General features: G+C 41.3%; 1 protein-coding gene across 3 annotated transcripts; it reads left to right on the plus strand.

Annotated features, from left to right (window-relative positions):
- Positions 1-524: 524 nt before the first annotated feature.
- LYRM9 (LYR motif containing 9) lies at positions 525-12,167 on the plus strand. Of its 3 annotated transcripts, none has more exons than XM_077480508.1 (4): positions 525-625; positions 2,674-2,814; positions 7,564-7,656; positions 10,791-12,167. In XM_077480508.1, the coding sequence occupies exons 2-4, from the start codon at positions 2,689-2,691 to the stop codon at positions 10,800-10,802; spliced, it is 231 nt and encodes a 76-aa protein (XP_077336634.1). In that variant the 5' UTR covers positions 525-625; positions 2,674-2,688; the 3' UTR covers positions 10,803-12,167. The 3 variants fall into 3 exon arrangements, with proteins under 3 accessions (XP_077336634.1, XP_077336636.1, XP_077336637.1); XM_077480510.1 differs by having other exon boundaries at positions 527-649; XM_077480511.1 differs by lacking the exon at positions 525-625 and adding an exon at positions 707-1,104.
- Positions 12,168-12,912: the final 745 nt, after the last annotated feature.

The following is a 12,912-nucleotide window of genomic DNA, read 5'->3' on the forward strand; positions in this document are numbered from 1 at the left end:
TATCAGTGCCCATCAGTACCACCTATCAATGCCCATCAGAGCCACCTATCAGTGCTGCCTGTCAGCTCTGCATATTAGTGCCTCCTCATCAGTGCCACCACATCAGTGCAGTGAAGGAGAAAAAATACTTATTTACAAAGTTTTCTGACAGAAACTAAGAGAAATTTTTTTTCCCCAAAATTTTCAGTTTTTTTTTTTAAACAAAAAATAAAAAACCCAGCAGTGATTAAATACCACCAAAGAAAGCTCTATTTGTGTGAAAAAATAATAAAAATATCATTTGGGTATAGTGTTGCATGACCACACAGAATTGTCATTCAAAGCATGACAGTGCTGAAAGCTGAAAATTGGCCTGGGCAGGAAGGGGGTAAAAGTGCCCTGTAGGCAAGTGGTTATAAAGTGCTATTTTTGGTATATGTAAGACTCTCACCACAATGAGTATTGTGCACATGATGAGATGCAAATTACTGTAATGTTTTGTGTATATTATGGAGCGTCAATAACATCTGTCTGCCACCAGGGGGAGCTTTGGTCTCGCGAAGACAACAAATACAGCATAACTAGCAGTCTTGTGTGAGGAGAGGACCGGAAGTGAAGAGGCCACAGGGGTCCCACAGTAAACAAGGTCCGTACACACAGGAGCCCGGCGGTTAGTGTTCCCCTGTATTAGCAGCATGGACTCTTCTTTTACAGTATACATTACGCTCTATGGCACTGCTCACCTTACCACCAATGTCATGGTGACTTCATACAACGCTGTATGCTCAGGACGGTCCTGGGTAACAGAGATCTTATGTATACAAATATGAGAGAGAGCTGGCTTGTTTTGGGTGGGAGGGCATCCTCATAATTCCTTAAAGTGGTTCTATAGGCTAAAGTTTTATTATCCTCATGCATTTCATGTATGAAGGTAAAACCTGTGTGCAGCACCCCCTGAGCCCCCTCTGATCCAGCGCTGCTCCCAAAAGCCTTGGCTGTCCCGGGGCTCTCCCTCCTCATTGGCTGAGATAGCAGCGGCACGGGGGTAGGAGCCAGGATTGCTGTTGGGTGACATAAAAAGAGGAGGATCAGAGCTGCTCTGTGCAAAACCACTGTACAGAGCAGGTAAGCATAACATGTTTGTTATTTAAAAGAAAATAATATACGACTTTAAGACTGCATTCACACCTGCATGTCCTGGGAATGCGTGAAAAATGTGAAACACGCTTGCAGTGCCATTAATTTTTAACAGCATTCCGAATACCGACAGGTAAATGCATGAAGTTGTTGACTAAGGATGAGCTCCAGCGTGTTCGCACAGCCCACATGTAGAGCTCACCAGGAAGTCGGCACTGAGCTGCGCTAATCACAGGCAGTGAGACATTTCCCCATCTCTGCAGATGCACACCGGGACAATGTCTCACTGCCTGTGATTAGCACAGTGCCGTCTATACACCATTGGGGAAACTTCACTTCACTTCTGGTATCCTTGATGCACCTGGACTTTGGATGTCGGCATGCAGTGTGACTTCAATTCTTCCAGAGGGTCACATAATAGCAGCACATTTTCATGCATTATGATTCACCTCAATGGCCAAAAATGTCAGTTCTGCTGCATTTTACAATATAATGCACATTGAAGAAGAAGTTGGAGCACGATAACCACTAGCATTGATGTCAGTGATAGGAAATATTGGTGTCAGTGGCTGCAATAGTAGTACCCAGCACTGTTGTCAGTATTTTTATACACACACACACGTGGTCAGTGACCGTGAAATGTAACCCTCCCTCCACACATTGGTGGTCAGTGAAAGTTATCACCCTCCCCACATTGGTGGTCATGACAGTAAAAGTTACCCCCCTCCATCCTCCACTGCAGTGGAAGTTAACCCTCTCCCTTATGTTGCTGGTCAAGACAGTAAAGGTTAACCTCCCCATCTCCCCCAGCATTGGTGGGCACGGCAGCGAACGTTAAGCCCCCCCCCCCTTTTCAATTGGTGGTCATTGCATTGAAAACTAAAGTGCCTGTAAAAGCCAAAGGTTTTTTTTAGAATGCATAAAGGTAAAAAAACGTTCTGTGTACTGCTCCCTCTTCATCCAGTGATATACACGAGAGCTTTGGCTGTTCCTGGACTCCCTCTTCTCATTGGCTGAGACAGCAGTGAGAGCTGTTCGCTCCCACTGCTGTCAATAACAGCCGACGAGGAGAGAGTGGAAGGCGGGGGCCGAGGCACGACATTGTGTCTTATGGACACATAGAGCTGGGCTCAGGAGCGAGTACGCATCAGTTACCCCATAGTACGCAGCTTGCTATTGGGGGCACTGGTGAAGGGGGAGGAGCCACAAGCATCGGCGGGGGACACAAGAAGAGGGGGACCTCTGCTGCTCTGTGCAAAAACCACTGCACAAAGCAGGTAAGTATGACATATTTGTTATTTTATTTAAAAAAAAAAACTGTGTTGTATGTTCCATGTTTTCTATGTGCAACTCCTAGCCCCCCTTAATACCACTTTAACCCACTCTCCTACCCCCCCCCCCACACTTCCTGCTAAGGTGGTCATGGCAGTGAAAGTTAGGTGCTTTATTTTTATTCAAGGTCAAAGATGCAAACTAACTGCGAGTTAGCTGCATGCAAGAAAAAGTGAGACGTGGCTTACTTGTTCACTTGTAATGTATTTTTACTTCTATTAAAAGGAAACTGAATGTAAAATGGTACCACTAGCTGGTGCAGAAATGGTGCATAAACCCCTACAGCTTTATCGGTACCTTATTCGTTGTTGCAAGCAACTTCCAAATGAGAATCTCCAGCATCATTACAGGCATGCAGTACGACAGGTATGTTTTAATGTGCAGAAGCTTGAGTATATCGCAATTCATTTTAAAATAACTTGTATATATGAAGGAATATCAAAAATGTTGATATATAGTACACTGTAGTTACATATTTCCTTTGTTCCTTTGCCAGCGAGATTTGGGTAACATTGAATTTTTTTTTCTTTGAGGCCCCTTTCACACTGCTGTGACTTGATGCTGCGATTTTTTTGGATTTTTTTGGATTTTTTTTTGCAGTGATTTCAGGGAATACCTGTGTAAACTTGAGGGCTATGGACCTCAACTCGTATCAGAGTCGGACCAAAGTAGTACACTTTGAAGTCGGTGTGTTGTCGCACAGATATGGATGGTTATCATTGGGAAACATGGGGCATGACTTGTCATGCGACTTTGATGTCCAAAGTCGCAAGAAAAGTCACACAGGTGTTAAAGGGGCCTAACTTTTACAGGGCAGCAATATATACAGTATCTCACATTTTTGTAAATATTTTATAATATCATTTCATGTGACAACACTGAAGAAATGACACTTTGCTACAATGTAAAGTAGTGAGTGTATAGCTTATATAACAGTTTAAATTTGCTGTTCCCTCAAAATAACTCAACACACAGCCATTAACATCAAAACCGCTGGCAACAAAAATGAGTACCTTCAAACACAAGCTCTCTAACATCCACCAGCTCAGTGATGTCGTCATGGAGGAGTGGAAGAGGACTCCACTGGCAACCTGTGAAGCTCTGGTGAACTCCATGCCCAAGAGGGTTAAGGCAATGCTGGAAAATAATTGTGGCCACTCAAAATATTGACACGTTGGGCCCAATTTGGAGATTTTCACTTAGGGGTGTACTCTCTTTTGTTGCCAGCGGTTTAGACATTAATGGCTGTGTGTTGAGTTATTTGGAGGGGACTGCAAATTTACATGGTTATGCACACTCACTACTTTACATTGTAGCAAAGTGTAATTTCTTCAGTGTTGTCACATGAAAATATATAATAAAATATTTACAAATGTGAGGGGTGTACTCACTTTTGTGAGATACTGTATATATAAATATTTTTTTGTTTTGTAAAGATATTCTTGCAAGCCAACGGGCGCATAACTTGAAACACCTAAAATTTATCTCAGGCAGATGCCATTTGATAGAAGGAAAAGACAGCATGATCCTTATTAAAAATAAATGGCATAAGAGAATGTTTGGGTATCCTCTTGGGTCCCTTTCATACAGGCAGTCTGATTAGATCCTCCTGTCAGTTTTTCAGGCGGATCTGATTGACAGCTCCTTGTTAGCGTGTGAACGGCGAGATGAAAATGGGTTTGCATCCCATTACATTTGAGTCCATCCTGGTCCTAAAGAAAAAATTGAAAATGTCTGTCTCTTTTTCTATTTTTTTCAGACCTAAAAGTGGATTGATGTAAACAGATGCAAGTCTGTTTATATCCGGTAACCCATGTATCTAATATAGGTCAGGAAGGTTCTGGTATTTAAATGCAGCAAAAATTTAAATAATGGACACAGACCTGTGTCCTACTCTGCTTCAGCAGGGCATGTGTTCCCTAGGTAATGCCCACATATAATGCTGAACTTCCATAATTGAAAGAACTGAAATCTAAATAATGAAATGGGCAGGCCAAGAACAGTAAGTCTAGGGAGGGAAAATTAGATGAGCTGGATGTGCTCTAACCAGGAGAAGAGGTAGGCTCCTTCTAACTTGCTGCAGCTTGTAATTCACTCACAGTGTGCAGATAAAGGATAAGTTCACCTTTGGGAACATGTTACATGTTCCACCCATTTTTAAGGTGGTACATGTTCCCAATGTTGCAGCCGCTGCTTCATCCCTGCACTTCCTGTGACAGCAGTATGGGGAGAAGTTACCCATACTAGCTGTCACTTTTTAAAATCAGCCTGACCATGCTGGGCGCCATCCGCACAACTGTGTCATTCATTCACACAGCTCTATGTGAATGAACTACAAGCCCTGACATCCTTTGTGCTGGCAGCTTGTAGTTCTCAATGAACTACCACAGTGCTGTGGAGCACCATGGTAGTTAATGGATTCTTCCTGTCAGTGTATCTGCTTTCCTGTACAGGATGTACGGCCCAAAGATACACTGACCGATCTGCAGAAGACCTGTATGGCACCAGCGATCTGCTGATCGCCGGTGGAATGCTTTACAGGCTCCAAAAAAAAAAAATGCATGTTTTTTTTACCTGCAAAAAAAATTTGCAGTTATTATTTATTTGTAGAAAAGTGAACTTATGCTTTAAATCAGTAAGCATTTTAGTACAGGAGAGGAGCCTGTGCAACTGTACAAAACTAAAGGTAAGGCTGGAGTTTAGTTTTTATTCAGTGGGCAGCCATTGCTTATTCATGTAGTGCTGTGAGTGACAGCCATACAAGGGACTGGCATCCTTTTAGAAGCGTGTGGATTAGAGCGCACAGGGGTTTGAAGCTGTAAATCTGTGTTATTGCAGAGGGACACATTATGACTAAGTCACACTTTTCTTGTGTGCCTATTTAGCTAGTCCCACTTTTCAGCAGGGTGCAGTCCGCCCTCTGCTTACCTGATTATGTGACATTATTATTGGTGTAAATGCCACTGCTAGTGATATCCATGGTTAATCTCAGAGCAGATGCAATTATTTAGTTTTGGGGACCCATTTTTGGTAGATAGTAGATGCCTGCCTCTGCTGGACAGAAGTTTACAGTCCACACAGCATCTGCATTTTTGGAGTAATACATTAAATGCTAGGCATTGTGTGACTGCTATAAGGAAAGGGGAGGTAAAATGGGGCTGCCTAAATCTAATAAGTGGTTGTGTTAAAAAAAGTTTAAAAATAAAATAAACCGTCTAACAAAGTGTCCTATCTCTTCAAATTACAAAGCACACAAACATTCGTGTTAAATCGTATGAGTGCTCACTATAACATTTGCAATCTTGGATAAAAAATTCCATAAATCAAAAAATTCACATATTAAGTGCTTATTGTGGAAAAGGTGTCCATACAAAATATTTGTCCATAAAAACTGGATTATACTCCGTATAAAAATACATATGTAAGAATCCACTGGTGTAAACAAAAACAAAAAAATCACAGTTCAAAAAATATAACTTCCAAAGTGACTTGTACCTGGATAAACAATATCTTTTGGTGAAAAATTAGGTGAATTCCACACGTGCTCCCCTCTTGGTTCAACACTCACCAGAAAGATGTACCCCTGCAGGGGTAAAGCGCATTCATGCAGGGTCATCTCTGGTCTCTTGTCTGGTGGTATCTCCTCCTCCACAGTGGGTTTGGCCATGGGGTACACTCACATATGGGTGGATGGAAAGCAATGCTCCTAATAGCGTAAATCTATAAAAATGAATTTCATTTAAATCAAAGTATTAAAATCACACTTTCAGTAGTGCTGCAGGGTCAGTACAAATATCATAGCAATAGATCTTAGGCACCTTGCGTTCCACAGACCAGAAGTAACGTAATGGAGCTCCAAGCTACAACTTACGCGTTTCGTCAGTGGTCTTCAGAAGCGGCATCTTGGAGCACCTCATGCCTTTTTATAATGTGCGGTCACCATGCCAACAGCTGCCGTGGGCATCATATACGGCCCGTCAATACAGGGCATATATTCAACATTACTCAGCCCCCAGTGGTCAACAGAATATTATTGCCAGGCATAAGTAACAGGACACACTGGGGCCATATTATTTTGATAACCACGGAAATCACACGCAGCCCATCATTGCAAGGCATGTGTTTCACATGACTGAGCCTGCAGTGGTCAGGAGTTTTGCCAGGCAACTTGCACAATGCAAACAGTACAATTTAGCAGTAACTGGTTAATTCAACCCAGATACTACAAAGTAAACTCGCACAATAAACCTTTTTTAAAACAAAAATCATAGAACACTAATTAAAAGAGATAAACAAGGCTATAGACATGAGTCTCCTAAAAGTCATTGGATACTGGGGCCATATTAGTTTGATTACCAAGAGATATTGTTTATCCAGGCACAAGTCACTGTGGAAGTTATATTTTTTGAACTGTGATCTTTTTGGTTTACACCAGTGGATTCTTACATATATATATTTGAAGTATAATCAGTTTTTATGGACACTATTTGCACAATAAGCACTTTATATATGTATTTTTTGTTTTATGGAACTTTTTATTAGCCACCCAAGATTGAAAATATTATATTGAGCACTCATACGATTTAACACTAATAATGTTTGTGTGGTTTGTAATTTTGAAGAGAGAGGACACGTTTATTAGACTGTTTTATTTTTCCAACACAACCACTTATTAGATTTAGGCAGCGCCATTTTCCTTCCCCTTTCCTTATATCTTTCTGACTAACTCCTCTCTGTGGAGTATTGGGGTAGGCAGCTGCTACATCTGTTTTATCATAGTGTGGAAAATAACAACCTATTTTAGTTGTGTGAATCCCTTAGTGCTACTTTATGAATGGACCCCTTAAGTGATGATACTTTGTACTGATGGTTTCAAGGTTACCATGTGTAGAATTTTGTATACAGTACACCATGCAAAGCTCCTAAGTCAACTGTAGCTTAACTACTAATAACATTAAATATTTTCTTTCATCATTTAAAGCAACATTAGAAATAATATGCATACTTGCAAATATCCAAGCAGGCGCTTATGGTGTATGTGTGGAATCTGTCTTTTTTTTGTCATTTAAAATGTATGTTGGGCTACATTGAATTATTAAATGTGCTTTCTAACAGAGTTTTCAAGTTCATGCTGATGAAGATGATCCAGAACGAATACAGCAGATCATTAAAAGAGCCATAGAGGATGCTGACTGGGTGATGAATAAGGTATGTAAAAGAAAATCCTAAACCAAAGTTTGTTTGGAAACAAATTTAGCCAGTCAAAAAAATAAGCATTGATATACAAACAAAGAAGTTCAGGATTTCAGTTTTCCATGCAGGCCTAAGCGGGTCAGTTTACACCAGTGCATTGCATTAACACATGTGAATGCACATTATTGTGTGTGTAATGTGTTGCATTAGGAAGCCTATTAATTTTGAATGAGCCCAAATGCTTCAAAGGTGGTGGGTGCTACACTTTTCTTAACACAGCTCACTGCAACTCACAATTATTCAAATCTGTGTGCTATTGAGCACTTCAGTGCCTCGTGTTTGTGTGTAGAAAAGCACCTTACTGTATTGCACTTGTTGCTGTGCGTTTGTGATAATGCATGCCAAAATGGGCAATTTAGAGCGTGTCGACACAATGTGCAAGGGGGCACTTGCTCTAGTGCACCAGCCCACCCCATGCCAAGTAAAGTGCAATAACCCTTAGCAACTGGGTAGCTGTCAGTTTACTGTAGTCAGATGAGGGGAAAAAATAGAGCTTCATTCCTTGTAATCAGTTACTGCACATTACACTAGTTATTGCATATTTAAAGCGGAACGAAACCCTCCAACCCTTTACAGCCCAGGAAGCTTCTATTTTACCCTGTTTGATCTGCTGTTGCCATGATGCTGCACGTGATCATTTAAGACACCAGACATTTTAGAGCTTAAAGTGGTTGTAAATTCTGAAGTTTTTGTTTATCTTATTGCACTCTATATATTAAGTTAAAAATCCTTCTGTGTGCAGCAGCCCCCCTAACACTTACCCGAGGTCCATCTAGATCCAGAAATTGCTGCAGGAGTGTCGTCAGATGCCCGGACCCCCCTCCTCATTGGCTGAGACATCAGCGTCACGCCATTGGCTCCCCCTGCTGACAGTCAAAGTCAGTCAGCCAATAGGGGGGGGACTCCGTGTCTGAATAGACACACAGAGCTTTGGCTCGGGTGCCCCCATAGCAAGCTGCTTGCTGCGGGGGGCATTCAATAGGAGGGAGGGGCCAGGAGCGTTGAAGAGGGACCTCAGAAGAGGATGATCGGGGCTGCTCTGTGCAAACTATTACACAGGGCGGGTAAGTATAACATGTTTGTTACTAAAAAAATTAGACTTTTTAGTATTGCTTTAACAGTTCAGTTGAGAGCTGACATAAACACGCTAGTAACTAACATTTATCATTGCCTTGAATGTAACGGTTTTGGAAAACAGTTGCATTGTTTTTTTTCCCCCCCGCTTTAAACCCAATCAATAATTGTAAACTTTTTAACTTTTTAAAGAGGAAGTAAACCCTGATGGGTTTACTTCCTCTTTTTTTCCCTGCAAAGGTAAAGCATAATGGACTACTATGCATCGCATAGTAGCTCATTATGTGTCACTTACCTGACACAGGAGCCAGCGAAGTCGCCGCTGTCCCCTGTAGTCCGCCGCATCCATGTTGCTTGTGGCGTCTCGCAGCTCCGACGAATCACAGCGGCGCAACCGCGATGACGTCACTCCCGCGCATGCGCACGGGAGTCGCGCCTCGCAGCTCCGCCGCTGTCATACGCGAAGCCGCGATGACGTCACTCCCGCGCATGCGCACGGGAGTCGACAAATTTGGCAAATCCATTCTTGGATTTGCCGCATTTAGTGCGCCTGCGCGCCGCTGTCTACGGCGCATGCGCCGTAGACAGCGGTGCCCATTTTCGGGCAAATATCTCCTAAACCATATAGGTTTAGGAGATATTGCTTGGACCTACAGGTAAGCCTTAATCTAGGCTTACCTATAGGTCCAAGTTGTTTGGAAGGGTTTACTTCCTCTTTAAAGTCAGTTCAAAAGTCATTATAAGTGGAACTAAACCAAATCCTATCCTTTTCAGCCAAGGAAGCTGCCGCCATCTTAGCTTCTGTTTGATCTGCTATTGCCACGATGCTGCACATGTGATCAGTTATGATTCCAGCCATTTTATGGTTTGACAGCTTGGTTGAAAGAACAAACAAATGTGAAAGCGAATATTCCCGGCATGTGGGGAATGTAACAGTTTTTTAGTTTTGTTTTTTTAAACCGTTGGGTTCAGATCCACTTTAGGCTGGGTTCACATATGTCCAGCTGTGGTTTGCAGTCTGTTTTTAAAATGAATCTGGTGCACTTTTGTTCACCGATTCAGGCGCTAAGTTTTACTTGAATTTGCACCTGCACCAGACCTAAAATCGCATAGATCTCTTTTTTAAAAACAAACTTTAGCTGTCCTGGACATGTGTGAACGGGCTCTATTGCAAGCCAGTTCGGTGCATGTTATGCGAATCGGATGTTGTTGAAAATGCATCCAATTCGCATACATGTGAACCGAGGGAAAAAGTGTATTAAAAAAAAAAGAATTTTATTGGGTCTGCGACATTCCGGTGGACAGATCTGACATTTTTGACACATTTTTGGGACCATTGACATTAATAGAGCGATCAGCACTATACAAATGCACTGATTACTGTGTAAATCACTGGCAGGGAAGGGGTTAACACTAGGGGGCGATCAAAGGGTTAAATGTGTTCACTCAGTGTGTGTTCTAACTGTAGGGGGGATGGGACTGACTTGGGTAGGAGACAGATTGGTGTTCCTATATATCTCTCCCATGACACAATGTGGATTTGGTTCCTTAGGGGCATGTGTTGCACGCGCCCCCTATACACCTTAAAGCAGGAGTGCCATGCTGCCCCCGTCAATCTTATACTGTCACCTTGTCTCATGGGTTTCCAGTGGAGAATACAATTGGCCATTTCAACACAGTGAATGCAAGACTGGTCCACTGTCAACGCCATCTGGGCACTGACCCTAAGAATTGCTATCCTGCCATTTTTGGAGTGCATGTATAGAAAGGAAGTAGCTGCAAAGCAGCTGCAGCATGGAGATGCAACAAAGGATGAGAAAAAAGGGAAAAAACGCCTATTTTATTAAATCAATTTTATGATAAAACAGGGCTTTAGCCAACTAAACGTACTTTAAAAATTCAGCTGGAGCTTCATCAGTAAATCAGCAAGTTGCTAGGAGACACTGGCATGTTTTCAGTCCTGGACTGAGTTCTCTTTTATTCTTGAAAAACAAATGTGTTTCTCTTTTTTGTAGTATAAGAAATAAAGCTAGAAGAAGAGTGGAAGAAAAGAGACATGCCTTCCCTTTAGAGACACGATGAGTATAAATTGTGAAGTGGTTTCTTGTTCTCCATCATGTTGCATGTCATCTTCTAAGACTATATTATATCTTATGGGGAAAACTACTTCTCTCTCTCATAAAAATGACTTACTGGTGCATATTGGAATGCCTGCAGTCTTCAGCTTTGAGGTCGGCCATTCTGGAAGAACATTGTGGTGCTTATTAAACACGTGACTGCTTTGTAAAAACACCAACGTTGTTTTCTTCATAATATCTTTGTCTATGATATCACTCTTATTGTTAGGTATGTGATCACTATTATGAAGATTGTCTTTATGTGGCACAATGCTCGTTTTCAGCTTCTGAAAATATAAACAGAAAAGAAGTTTCAGTGAAAAAATGTTTACTGTTTTTATGTGGTCCCCATTCATTTGACAGTCAAACACATGAGGAAATTTTAAAAATAAAATTAGGACCTGTTTATCATTGCTTTTTAGCATGTCACACCCCAGCAATTATGAATCAATGAGGAAAAGAAGACTAGTTTCCACATGGCAATAGCGGTTTTCCCCTGTTCTGTCTAAGCTGTGATGTTTGGTGATGGGAGGCGCCCAGTAAAACAGACTTTCCCAAGCTGTCAGATTCTGGTTTACATGTTATTTCCATTTACTTTTTTCCCATTGCAATGAAATAAGGTAAACCAGGTCTGTTTGGATATATTGATTTTGTCTGCATCTGTTTTTTCAGTCCAGCTTTGTGCTGGCACAGCTGACTCTTGCTTTGTTTTCTTCCCTTTCTCCGAAGTCTTCTGGCTTATCACAAGATTCTCAGGGTCCTCTTCTGATCTCCCTTAGGTGGGAAGTCCTAGGATAATTCAGACAGTGGTGCTGACATGACGAGCATCACTCTCTTCATTATTTTGCTCTGAATAAAGGGTGCCATGGTGACGTCCTCTCAGGGGGTGGGCTCAGGAGACCCTGCACCCATGGTATTTCCACAGTATTCTAGGGTGAATATTGCTGGGCATCATTCAACATAAGACTGCGGACATCTTGTTTCAAAAAGAGTACTGTCTGGATTAAAGGTGAATATTGCAGCCTGTGGATCAATTTTTTTTATTTTTAAAAGGTTTGCCTGGGGTAGTGATTTAATACAACTACTAGAGAACTACACTGTTCCATTTATTTTACATACAGTAAACCATTTTATTTATTGTTCAACTGAATTACTCATCTAAATTTACCAAACTGATATTCTGAATGTATTTCATCTGACGTATTTGACCTCTCAGAAACATCACTACTACAGCTTATTTGATTTAAATTCAAATAAAGATATTCCATACATTGACATTTTGTGGTCTCTCTTTCTGTACTAAGAAATCATTGTATTTATTTAGTTCCTTTAGATTTCTTGGCCATTGTTCACTTATTGAAGCACCAGTAGATGGCAGCAATTTCACTACAATGTTTTGTTATCTATGGGGCCTCATAATAAATGTTTTATATGGTCTTTTCCATTATAAATATCAGCAGCTGTGGCCTTTATCCAGATTTTTACCATTTGCCTAATTGGTGGCATTGTACTAAAGGGTAATACTCATTTGCATTTCCATAGTTGTAATGCATTTATATGTTCAGCCCTGGAAGTTTTCACCCCCTTAATGACCAAAGCATTTTTTGTAATTCGACACTGCATACAGTACTATTACAATACAGTTTAATACAGTAGTAATAAGAGGGCCCTGCCTGTTGGAGCTTACAGTTTAACAATGCATACCAAAGTTGACACTAATATGTTTATAAGCATTGTGCATCCAGACTTAAATCGTTTTTTGTATTGTATAGTGATGTAGCCCTGGTGTCTAGGCAGGATTGCTCCTAAATTTACCTGCCAGGTATAGCTACCTTGGTTAATTGTTAAAGAGGAGTGCCACCTGAAAAAAAAATTATTAAAAGCCAGCAGCTACAACTACTGCAGCTGCTGACTTTTAATAAATGGACACTTACCTGTTCTGCGCGAGTCACGCTGCGCATCTTCGCTGGTCCCAGATACCGAAGTCTGTAATTGCTGCACTTCTCTCTTTTGCCACCAG

The sequence above is a fragment of the Lithobates pipiens genome, unplaced genomic scaffold (assembly GCF_037356315.1).
Source record: "Lithobates pipiens isolate NorthernLeopardFrog02 unplaced genomic scaffold, aLitPip1_a1.2 Scaffold_16, whole genome shotgun sequence".
NCBI lineage: Eukaryota > Metazoa > Chordata > Amphibia > Anura > Ranidae > Lithobates > Lithobates pipiens.

Coding starts and splice junctions, on each gene's coding strand:
- LYRM9 (XM_077480508.1), top strand. CDS start 2,689: ATGGTACCACTAGCTGGTGCAGAAATGGTGCATAAACCCCTACAGCTT. Junction 2,815..7,563: donor ACAGGCATGCAGTACGACAG/GTATGTTTTAAT, acceptor GCTTTCTAACAG/AGTTTTCAAGTTCATGCTGA.